A 12,109-nucleotide genomic window follows, 5' to 3' on the forward strand; every position below is an offset into this window, starting at 1 on the left:
GCTGAGGGGGACGCGCGTGAGCGGCTTTAAAGCGCTCCGGCGATGCCTAACGGCGCTGGAAGCACGCGGGGAATGCGCGGCGGGGGGCCGTTCCCGGCCCGCGGGAGCGCCGCCGCCACGGGGAAAGGGCAGCGGCGGGGGGTGAAACGGCTCCCGTCAACCCCCCTGGAAAGGGGAAATCGCTACAGGGCTTCACAGCCTAATAAAACCCGTCCCGGCGGCGTGGCAGGAGCAGCGGACAACGGCGGCGGAGGGGAGGGCGCGGGGAGAGGGGCCAGGGCTGCGCACACCCCGGGCCCCCTCCGGGAAGGTGCTCGCGGGGGGCAGAAGAGGGGGCTCCTCGCACCCAGACCCTTCGCCGTTTCACATAGGCAACCCGCGACCGTTGGTGCCGGGAACGGCAGGTCTGGGGGCAGAGCTTGACGGCCCCTCGGCCCCAGGAGAACAGCTGAAGAACGACTCGGGGCTGTGCTTTGCTTTGCTCTTAATTTAATTGTTTTCTCTGGACCGCGTCGCAGGAATAAGGAGAAACCACCCACATCCCGGGCACAGGAACGGGCCGGAGAACACGAGGCAACATAGTGCAAAGGAGGGTGGGGGTGCCGCTCTGCGGGCGACGGTCCCCTACAAGGGGAGGCTTCCACTGAGATGGGTGCAGCCAGCGCTGGCGGAGTCCCACGTTAACTCGACACAAGGCAATAAATAAAGAAGCGGTGCCTTACGAAAGGCACTTTTTTTTTTTTTCCTCTCCTTTTCTCCTTTCATCATTAAAAATTGACACCGGCATCAGAGCGTGGTTTGGGACCGCGGTTTCCCGCGGCGCTGGGAGAGGCAGCGGCAGGACGTGGGAGCGCCCCAAGGGCGCCGGGCTCCCGCGGGCAGGACGCCGGCTGCCCGAGAGCAAGCGGAGGCACCGCGGCCTCGACGCGAGCCGGGAGCCGCGGTGCTGGCCGAGGCGCACGCCCTTCCCGTTGGGTTTTGCGGAGCAGGAGGGGGGAAGAGTTGGGCTTGGACCCGTCGCACCCGAATGCCAGTAAATCCCAAGAGCGCAGATCTTGGGCACCAGCCCGGACAGCACCTTCCGGCCTCCCCACGGCGCCCTGCTACATCTCGAGCCTGTTTGAGGTATATCCCTGCCCCATCCGTTACCTTGTGCAGCCAAGAACAGTGCAAAGGAAAAACCACGAAGGAACGAACCCACCCTCCTCCCCCCGCCATGAGATGGTGCGCCCGCTTGCGGGGCGAGGACGCAAGGACAGCGGAGCGAGGACCGCGGGGCCGGAGGAGCCCGGCGCTTTGGTCCGCCCCCGGGCTGCCCCCGCTCCGGAGCCTCAGCTCAGCTTCATGCTGATGGCCACGGCGCGCTGGTAGACCCCGGCGACGCTGTCGCAGTCCTCCAGGGAGAAGCGGCTCTCGGCCGGCGGGCCCTGGCAGTGCGTCACGGTCCAGCGGCGCAGCCGGCGCCCCGCCGCCGCCTCCTCCATCTCCTCCAGCCGGAGGAAGCTGTCGACGGAGACGCAGCCCCGCATGCCGCCGTCGGGGACGCGGGCGGGCAGGTCGAGCTGCTCGAAGGACTCGGTGGAGAGGATGCTGTCCTCGCTCACGGCGCTGGACGGGCGGGCGCGGGGGGCCACCTTGGGCAGGGGCGCCTCGCCGAAGGGGCCGAAGCCCGGCCCCGGCAGGCCGTCCGACTCGCCGCTGCTGGAGGAGTACTTGCCGTTGTGCTTCAGGATGCCTTTCCGGCGGGTGGGGAGGCCCTCGGGGCCCTGCTCCGGGGAGGGACTGTCGGCGAACACGCTGGCCTCGAGGTCCAAGCTCTCGGAGTCCAGGAGCTCCGGCGACTCGCAGCACTCCAGGGAGGAGTAATAGCCCGACTCCCTCGTCGGGGGCTTTTTCAGGATTCCCTTCCTGGGCACGGCCATGGGGACGGCTCTGCTGTCCTGGCCGCGGGCCAGCGCCCCAGCGGACAGGATGCGGGTCAGGCCCGCGGCGGCGGCTTCACCCTCCTCGTCCCTCGCCTCTCCAGCGGCGGCCGTCTGCGGAGGGCCGGGCACCTTCTGGTCACTGGAGTTCTTCTTCTTCAGGATCCCCTTAGGCCTCTTCAGGATGGACTTGGAGGCGTTCTCCGGGGCCACAGCCACCTCCTGCAGCACGTGGGAGATGTCATTCTCCTTCTTGGACTTCTTGAGGGAGCGCTGCCTCTCCAGAGCGACGCTGGGCATGTGCTGCTTGAAGAAGCAGCGCATCTTGGAGCCGTTCTCGAAGAGGGGCCGTGAGGATCGGCGCAGCCACTCCGCCACCGTGGCCAGGGGCGGCTCGCTCTCCCGCAGCATCTCTTGCTCCCCGATGGGCACTTTGTAGCCCCAGTTCACCCACCAGTGAGTGGCGATGTCTTCAATGGTGGCTCGGCGCTCCGGGTTCACCATCAGCATCCACCGGATCAGCCCACAGGCATCTGGAAAAAAGCCAGGTCAGCCACCGAAGGCAACACGCACAGGGGGATGGAGAGGGCAGAGCTGCGTGGTGCTGCGGGGGTCTACCTACCTGACAGCTTTGCGGGCTCCCGGTAGTCCCCGCTCGTGATCTGCTTGACCAGAGTCTTGTAGTCCTGGCCATCAAACGGCATTGTACCATGGACCAGGATATAGAGGAGAACGCCTAGAGACCAACTGTCTACCTGCAAGGTGGAGAGGTGGATCAGGGTGGGCCAGCAAGACAAGGCTGCTCCGTCCACCCGCCACACACGCCGGCTGCCAGCGAGCTCAGTGCCTGTGCATGGCCGAACCAACCAGCAGTTCCTGGGGTGGCAGTCCTCTTCTGGAGGACAGGGGAGTGCAGCAGGACCAGCTCAAGAAGGTGCTGTGGGCAGCTGCCTGCATCCTACCACGTCCGCCTGACGCCCCTGGCATGACTGGCAGTTACCACGCACTGGCTGTGCGGCGCTTTGGTAGCGGGCCCGTTACTCCAGTTTGCACCAGTAAATCTCAGCCCACTGGCTCCAATAATATCGCGCTCTCCTGGGAAAGCGCTCTGAGCTTCCCTGTTGTGATGGAAGTGTCTTGCATGAGAGGAAGCAGGGGAGCAAGAACCAACCTACCTCGGGGCCTTTATATGGCCTCCCGTTGATGATTTCTGGAGACGCATAGAGCGGGCTGCCACAGTAAGTCTGCAGAAGTTTGTCCTGCTGGTAAACATTGGAGAGGCCAAAGTCTGCAATCTAGAGAGAGGTTTATAGCTGTAATCAAGCAGCAAAGTCAAAGTATCTGCAGGTGGAGCAGCACTGCCATGTGATGCTCCCGAGCTGTGGCTTGGCTGAGGCCAGGGCTATCCCCTTCCAGGAGCCTCATCCTCCCCACCGCACCCGGCGGCGGTGACCACGGCTAGCCCGAAGCGGCGCCCGCTCCCAGCCCGGCCGTCAGGCAGGCGGCCGTGCCGCTCCGGCCCATCGCCGGCGCCGCCGCGGAAGCTGCGGAGCTCTCCTCCAGCTCGCTCAGCCGCGAGAGGCTGTTTATTCCCAGCCTGCTCCACCCAGCGCACCGGTATTCGTTACACTCATCACGCCTGTCACGTTGCAGCAGGAACGGTCCATACTTGCAAGCCTCCAACCGCGGGGCCGCCGGGAGAAAGCCCCACGGGCGGTTTGCCACCAGCCGCAGCGGCAGGGCCCGTCCTCCCCCCGGAGAGCGCTGCGTTAGCGGCGAGCGGGACCTCCCTCAGGAGAGGATTTCTTTCCTCCCTCTCCACCCTGTCGTGTTTTGGATGCAGCGTTCAGACTTCGCCCTCTTATCAGCGCTCAGATAAGCGGCGACGGCTTCCGCAGCCAGAACGGGGGCTCGGCCTCTGCAGCCTCTTCTTCTGCATCAGGCAGGCGCCGGGCCCTGCCGTCCCCGCGCGCCGTCACCCCCAGCGCCACCTCCCAGCCGCTGCTCGGTCCCTCCAGCCCCAAAAGGCCCCGTGACCCACGGGCAGGAGCAGCCGCTCGGGGGCTCGCGGGCTCAGGGAGACCGGGGAAGCTCCTCGGCCACCATCAGCCCTTAGACCCGTCGCTGGGCAAAGCGCAGCCGGGCTCTGCCAGCCCCTCACCTTGATGTTCCCGTTTGCATCGAGAAGGATGTTCTCCAGCTTCAGGTCCCTGTGAACGATCCCGTTCTGCACAAGAGAAGGCGAAGGCAGGTTTAGTTTGCAGCACGTTTGAGGAAGAGAAAGTCACCGCGGGGAGGTTACTGCCATCCACCCAGCCAGCCGGCTCCCCGCCGGCAGGCGAGAGTTCAAACGGGACACGGTTACCGTAACGAGATGAGCAATAAATAACTTGTTTTACAGCCCATCCTTATCCATGCACAGCATCCCGAGCTGGGCGCGACCAGCGGCGCTTGCTTGGCTCATCGGGAGCACGGTGCATCCCAGCCGGCACCCCGGGGACACCAGCCGGCTCTCGCGTCTCGACAACTCCCCGACCGGTTTAATCGGACCGGCACAGCGGTAGAGCCCGGGTGAAGCTTTCCAGGAGCAGCTGCACCCCTTCCTCCATGGAGGCCAACCGCATCCTCGGATCAGGGGGAGGATTAACGCCGCTCCCCACCCTGCCCTTCCCCGCGGGAGCCGGCGGCCGCGGTGCGGGGACCCTCGCCCATCGGCTCCGGCCGTCCCGCGCGGCGCCCACCTACCTTGTGGCAGTAGTAGACGGCGGAGACAACCTGGCGGAAGAAGTGGCGCGCCTCCTGCTCCGTCAGCCTCTGCCGCTCGCTGATGTAGTCGTACAGGTCCCCCTTGCTGGCGTACTCCATCACGATGACGATTTTGCTGCTGTTCTCAAACACTGCAAGGGGACGCCGCGGGACGTGAGGAGCCGCGGGACCTCTCCAAAGGACCTCATCGGCGCGCGCTGTTTAATTAGCGGGCGAAGCCGCAGGCGGCCGCAGCACGCCGCCGGCCCCGCCGCCCGCGCCCTCGGCCCGTCCCGACGGACGGGAGCTCCTGGGCTTTCCGCGGGCGCCTGCTCTGCGGTTTGGGGGGGAACCGGGCAGCCAGACCTGCCAGCCGCGAGCTTTCCCGCTGCTCCGCGGCCGCGGGAAGGGCTCCCGTCCTCCCGCGGAGACGCGGTTCTCTGCTAGGCCGATCCCTGCTCGGAGGAGCAGGGAGCGGAGCGACGGGTGGCCGGGCCGGGGGTGGGCTCTCTCCGCACTCCTAACCAGGGTCAAGACTCGAGCCAAGAGATGGAGCGTTTTCTTCCTGTTTGCAGGAAGCTACCTCCATATTTCTGAATTCCAGAGAGGCAGCAATCAGCGTGACTCAGTCCCTGCAAACACCGAGTATAAACCGCCAAGCCGCTTGCTTTTGTTTAGAGGACAAAAGGACTCTGGAGAGCTCACGTACGCCACCAACCCGGCAATAACGCAGGCACCGGGCACGCGCACCTACCCAGCCTGGCGCGACGGGGCGCGTGGCCAAGGGACTCGGTGCCGAAACAAAGACTGATCCACTTGGATATTTGCTCCAAACCTGACTGTAGCTAGAACTTAAATCCCCCTTCCACCCGCATTGGCCTCGCCACCCCGGGAGCGGAGCGCAGCCGGGAAGCACAGCGGCACCAGCAGCTCTCCAGGCTCCCAGCGGCTCGGTTTGCCCGTGCCCCGGGGCCGGTGGAGAGGAAGACTCCAGCACCGAGACTCGCTCCTGCCCGCGGCTGCAAGTGGAGCCGCCGGGATTCCCGCCATGCTGGCGCTGGCCAGTTCCTAAGCACGGGTTTCCCGCGGTGCCGGCTCAGCGGTGCAGCTCAGGCAACAGCAAACCCTTTCTGCTTCAAAAAAACCCCGTTTTTCTTATCTTTAAGAGCATTGAATCTTGAACGTGCCCATAAAACCTGAGCAGAGAGCTCGGCTTCGCTAGGAGCCGAGGGGGGATGCGGTGATCCAGTGCCGCCTACGGGAACCCCGGAGCGGATCCTACCGCCCCAACCCATACCAGCTTTCACGAGGGATTTAAGCCCAGGTCCGAGCCGACATGCTGAGCATCTCTGTGCAGCGCAACACCCGCGGCAGGATGGGGTCCGCAGCCCCACTCCGCTCCCGTCCGCCCGGAGCGGCGGCTTCCCCAGAGCCTCTCCGCACCGTGCAGGGTGCTGCTGGACCCCCAGGAAGAGCGCTGCAGGGGCGGCGAGGCTGCCGGCCCCGGTACCCGGCTCCGCGGGCGACGGCGTGCCCGGGAAGCTGCTGGGAGAGGAAAGGGGAAGGGAGAACTCACCTTCGTGGACAGCGATGATATGAGGGTGATTGAGGGACGACATGATCTCGATCTCTCTCCGGATATGGACAAGGTCCTGCTCATCCTTGATTTTGTCTTTCCGGATTGACTTGATAGCCACCTGCAGAAGGGGACACGCGCAGAGGGATCAGCCGGAGCCCAGCATCTGCGCCCAGCACCCAGAAGCATGTTGCAGAGCAAGGAACGTAACCCGCTCCTTCGGGAGGGGGCTCGCGAGCGGCAGGTCAGGGGCCCAGCTTGTCCAAGCCGCTTGCCAGCTCTGCTCGACGGCTGTGCTCCAGTGGGACCCTCCGCTGCAGTAATTCCAGTAAAAAGGAACTTTATCAGTTAGGATTTTTACAGTTTCCAAGCCATTCTGCTGTGCACGAGGGAGGGTCCCACCCCCACAAAGGGAAACCTGCTCCCAGCTCTCGAGAGCAGCTCGCCAAGCTCCTTGCATGGGCAGCACAGACCTGCTCCTTGCGTGTTTGCTTACAGGAATCGTGTCCTCGGCTAGAGCCGGCTGGATCGCGGCCAGTGAAAGGAATGCGACCTACACACATGACTCGGGAGATAACGACAACATCTTCTTGGGGTGGTGAAAATGAAAAAACAGGTTTTGTTTTCCCTGCAAATATTTATTTCAGGGAGTTGATTATGTAGAGGTAAGAGAAAGTCTGGCATTAAGGAGCAGATTCTGCCTAGGCAGCAAACACAGGACCTTGCTCGGGCCAGCTGGGAGACCCAGCACCAACCATCCAAGCCGCCTTCAGGCTTTGCTTGGGTTTTCAAGTTATCCTCCACAAGAAAATTGAAAGGGGAGGAGAAAGAAGAGTTAGTGCTGGAGAATAGACGCCCTCTAATCCTCTTTCAAAGGAGCTGGGGAGAGACAATAACTCCTAGGGCCGAATTTACAACTGAATCCAGCAGAACCCCTTTTTTTTTTTTTTTTTTTTTTTTTGTATCAGACAAGAATGCGGAACAGCATTAATCCCGTAAAGGGATCCCGGAGGAGACGGAGCACCAGGTCTCCCAGCAACGGGGAGAGGGGCCGCGGACACCCGCTGGCCCCCCGCTGCCAGCGCCAGCTCAGCGCTGACGCTAGACTCGGCGGAGACCCTCCTCCGCCTTCAGCGGCGCGAGATGCACACCCGGCGTCGTCTCCCTCCGATTTTGGGGAGTCGGAAGCCTTGTGCCCTCGAGACCCGGTCACCTTGTGCCCTCGAGACCCGGTCTCTGAAAGGCTCCGACAGTCATAGCCCTGTCTCCAGCCCTGCTCCTTCTTGGAGCACCGAGACCACAGCTCTGCTCCACTGACCCACTTAGGGCCAGTGCTTGCCAGGCCGCATTTGCCTTCTGCACCTCCGAGAAGCGTTACACCCGCGCCAGCCCCGGGCTTGAGCCCAAGGGCAATTGAGCAGAATGGACTCCGGCCCAGGGAGGTTTGATAACCCAGGCCCAGGGTGTTGCACAAAGCAGTACTGAGGGCACATAGTAGCTTCTTGAAAGCCAGGAAATCTTTTCCCTGACCTTCGTGCTAGGTTAACAAGCTAAAGTTTAACCATTTCTGCTTCAGCCCCCTCTAGAATGCATGCAATGCCTCGAAGCCGTTATGCAGCAAGCCAGCCTGGTCCTGCCCTCCCATATTCCCTGCTGACTCACTCCATTCATCGCCCCTCCACCAGAGCTTGACACCTAGCCCACCTTCCGTGTTTTAGGGTCACCAGCTGTACGTAGTACTTCGGCTTGCTGACCAAGGTGCTATTGCACATATGCCGTGGAGCCTGGTCTCAGAGCAGGACTCTGCTGCCTGCAAACACATGCAGTGGCTCCAGGCTGCCAACACAGGAAGCCTTCAGAGGCACCCCTGGCCGTAATCAGCAAGGAGAGCACAGGCAAATGCCTTCGCCTGTGAGCCTGGCAGCCGGCATTAGTGACCTCCGAGGCACAACGGAGTCGCACTCCGGCCCCAAGCAGGTTAAAGCCCCAGGGCTCTTGCCGAGTGCTCCTCCCCACCTGCCCAATGCAACGCTTCAGGTGCGACTCGGCAAGGAGAAGCCACCGTTGGGCTCCTCATCTCCTGCCAAGGGGACTGAGCAGGCCACTCAGGGCAGGGTGATCCAGCCACCCGCCAAGCCCTGCCAGGGAAGTCGATCCGTAGGTTCTCCCTGGGGAAAGGACGGGATACACAGAAGCAGCTTTGTTCCAAAACCTCTCCCCTCTAACCAGGCTGGTTGCAGAGGATCCCCATGCTGAGGCAGCAACAGCAGTGCTCAGCTGCCCCGGGGATGGGAGAGCAGCTTCAGGCTGAGACGCAGGTACCTGTCAGGACCCTGTGCCCATCCCCTCTCTCACCGATGCCCGCGAGAAGAACCTCCGGCAGGGGAGAGCCCCAGGAAAACCTGCAGCTGGATCCTGCACAACCCAAAAGTACTTTTCAAGTCAAAAAAGCTAATTAAAGTTAGAGGGGGAAGAACAGGTATTTTAAGTAGCTGCTGAAAGACACATTAAGTTACAACCCCAGGCAGCACTTTAAAAGTTGTTGCAGATTGCAAGTGCAGCATTTCATGTTCCATGAAATACTGATTACAACCCACAACGGAAGAGACTGGGGTTCTCCCCTTACTGGAGATCAAGAGAGGCTTCGCTGCTTTGGAATATTCCAGGTGCTCTCTTCCCCTTGACATCACACAAGCCCAGGAATACATTTCTGACATTGCAAGCAAGTCCCTCAGGAGGTCCCGGTTTCTATTTGACTTGGCTATGGTCCAAGGCTTGGGAACTAGGCTGGAAGAAACACTAGTCTGGAAGAAAATACGCCAGATGCTGCAATGCAAACAGGTGCAGGAGCCAGCTTGAACCACCATGGCACATGTTACTGCATCTTCGAAGCAGGAGACACAGCAAGAAAAGCCAGTAACTCTCTCCCCATCAGCCTGCTATTTCAAAGGCACACCAGTTTTCCAACTGCTGGGAAGGGTGCTCAGCAGAAGTCCCTATTGGAAGGCATGAGCGTCTCTTCACCTAAAGGATTTCTAACCAGAAAACAAGTGGCAATTTTCTGACAATGAACATTCATGGAATCCCCTCAAAAATCCAGCACCTAACAGAGTCCAGTCCTCCTGGGAATCAACTAAGTGGTTAGACATGCTTTGCTTTGAGCTAAGTCCACGTAGTATGGTTAAAATTCAAGCAAAAAGAAAAACAAGCAGTAAAACAAGACAGTTCAATATGTAGTATATCTAACAGAGGCAGTTTCTGATTAGCCAGAGGCAAAAAAAAAAAAAACAAACAAACAAAAAAAAAAAAAACACCACATGTGGAACAGTTTCAACTTTACAGCTTCAGCCAGCAGCGCTGGATCAGCACCCAGCCAGCGAGAGGGGGAACTGGAGGAGGCAGTAGTACCTGCTCTCACACCTCAGTATTTAGGAAGTGAAAGCCACTTAGCGAACGAGCAAATAACAACCCAGCTCAGGATAAGCCTGAAGATTAAACAGGCCCGGAAATGCTGAGTGGTGCAAGAAAGAATTCGTGGGAAGAGGAGAGATTTGTGGCTAAGCCTCCTGTTTCTACACGGCCAGTTCTGCGTGGTACCAGTCAGTCAAGCCTTCAGCTATCTTTGGCATTTATTGAAGAGTTATGGGCCTATTTACTTATTTCACGTTATCACAGCCTGTACTACTAGGCAAACAAGTGCCTGTCCTAAGGGGCTTGCACAGATAGGCAAGCTTTCTGGCAGTTCAGAGGATCTCTGTACAAGCTTTGTTAGTGGCAGAAAAGCAAAACCAAGTCTTCTCACCCATCCAAGGGGAGGGATCATTCTAGGTCAGTGGGTGGGGGCTGTACTGCAAGGCCCTGATTATGCAGGAAAACAGCAGTCTTCAGAATCAGATAGGCTAATGGAAGTGGCAGATCTGAGTTAATTAAGAGCTGGTGTGTTACACAAGAAAACCTCCCCGATTTACAGTTGCTTTCCTTGACATGCCTTTGCAGCATGTTAGCAATTCGGCCTCTGCACCCACCTCTGCTGCTGCTGCACCCTGTTGGGCCAGTTATGCTACTCGCAGGCGGACCCTTGTTGCTCACCCCTATGGTCTCACCAGGGCTGGGGTGTGAGTACCTTTCACAGGTCCCATCCTGCACCACAGGGAGCTTGAGACTGCACGGGGACAGGGAAATCCCACGCAAGTTTGTCCTTTGAACATCTGCTGATTGCTAAAGGGCAGAGCTGCTCAGGAGCAGCAGTAGCCCCCTTTCCCGGGGGGGCTATGCTCCCCCACCTCTCCCTGCACACTTCCAACGCGTTGGGTATCTGTGCCCTGGGTTGAGCTGTGCCTTGCACGCAGAGGCACTTGCTTCAGCCAGGCTGAGCTATTTGATTCAGAGAGTCACGATTTCACCCAGACACTCGGGGCACTCCAAGGGGCTCGGCTTTGCTTGCACTCCGCACACCGCTGCTAAGAGTCAACACGTAAAACCAACCAAACTCCAGGGCAAGAGGAAGGGAAAAATCCTTGAGACTCGAGCACAGTGTTTGCTCTGCGCTGCCGGATATGTGCAAACTCCTTTCACCAGGAAGCTCGAACCAGTCAAGTGTGTGACCGGAGCTGCGATCTCCCGGTGGGCAGGAGCGGACCCGCGTTAACTGCTCCGGCTGCCGCTCCGCGGCTCCGGGGGCGGCCAGACCCCCGCGCTGCCCCGGACCCCCGCGCTGCCCCCGGCCCCCCACGCTGCCCCCGCTGCAAGGGGACGCGCGGAGCCCACGCGCCGGGCTCGGCGCCTTGCCCGGGGGATGCGCCGGGTGGGGGGGGGGGGATGCGCCGCGGACCCTTACCAGCCTGCCGGAGCGCTCCCGGGCTTTCTTCACCTTCCCGTAGGTGCCTTTGCCCAGCGTCTCCAGGAACTCGTAGCGGTGCTTGAGGTTGTGCTTGTGGTGGTGCCGCTTCACCGCCTGCTTCTTCATCAGCGGCCGCGGCGACTTGAGGAGCCCCTCGGCCAGCGAGGCGCCCGCCGCCGCCGCCGCCGCCCGCTCCATGCCCCAGCCCCGGCCCCGCACCGGCGCCGCCGCCGCCCCGCACCGGCGCGGCGCTAAATGCGGCGGCCGCGGCGGCCGCGCCCCCCCGCGCCCATTGGCCGCGCCGCGCCGCCCGCCCTGCGGGGGGGGGGGGGGTGAAGGAGATCCCACGGCCCCGGCGGCCGGGGGGAGCCCGGGGTGCGGGGTAGCAGCTGGGGTGCAAAGGGAGGATCTACGGAGTGAGGGGTGCAAGGGGGGGGGGGCACAGGCACGGCAGGGGGTGTAAAAGGTGCCACGGTGGTGGGGGGGGGGATGCAGGGTGGGAGGCTTGCAACAGGATGGTGCTGGGGAGGGCCCTGCACCATGCAAAGTGGGGGGGGGTGCAAGGAGACACTCGCACCCCAACGCACAGCGCTGGGATGGAGCCTGGGGATCGACCGCCGCAAGGGTGCGGGGCGAAGCGCCGGGAGAGGTGCAGGAACGCGGGGGGACAGGCGAGCCGGCAGCCTCGGGTTGCTGCCAGGAGCCACAACGCACCCAGCTTCTCTCAGAAAAAAAACCCCACGTGCTGAGGGCAAAAATCAGCGAGGGAAGAGGCCTGGGCAAGCGCTGTGCGTCTGCGCCAGCCCTGAGCTGATGCTTTGCCCTCCGGGACAGGGGGCTCTGGGAGGAGCAGCGGAGGGGCAAACACGCAGGGGTGCTTCGGCTGCTGCCACGCTAACGCTCGTCGCGGCCGCTCCTGGCCCGCTCCGCAGCACCTCCCGTCGTGGTCTCCCCACGGCCATTCTTTGTTTCGAGATATTAAAAGAATGCAATTATTTCCCCAAAGCAGCCAAAACAAAAGCTCTT

The 12,109-nt window shown here is 61.5% G+C and overlaps 1 protein-coding gene across 1 annotated transcript; it reads right to left on the minus strand.

Moving 5' to 3' along the window:
- Positions 1-496: 496 nt before the first annotated feature.
- NUAK2 (NUAK family kinase 2) lies at positions 497-11,281 on the minus strand. The gene is made up of 7 exons (XM_062595004.1): positions 11,081-11,281; positions 6,244-6,364; positions 4,668-4,819; positions 4,084-4,149; positions 3,094-3,217; positions 2,545-2,673; positions 497-2,455 (listed from the first exon to the last, which is right to left on the minus strand). Exons 1-7 carry the CDS (start codon positions 11,279-11,281, stop codon positions 1,332-1,334), a joined length of 1,917 nt encoding a protein of 638 aa, XP_062450988.1. The 3' UTR covers positions 497-1,331.
- Positions 11,282-12,109: the final 828 nt, after the last annotated feature.

Source organism: Rhea pennata, chromosome 25, assembly GCF_028389875.1.
Source record: "Rhea pennata isolate bPtePen1 chromosome 25, bPtePen1.pri, whole genome shotgun sequence".
NCBI classification, from domain to species: domain Eukaryota; kingdom Metazoa; phylum Chordata; class Aves; order Rheiformes; family Rheidae; genus Rhea; species Rhea pennata.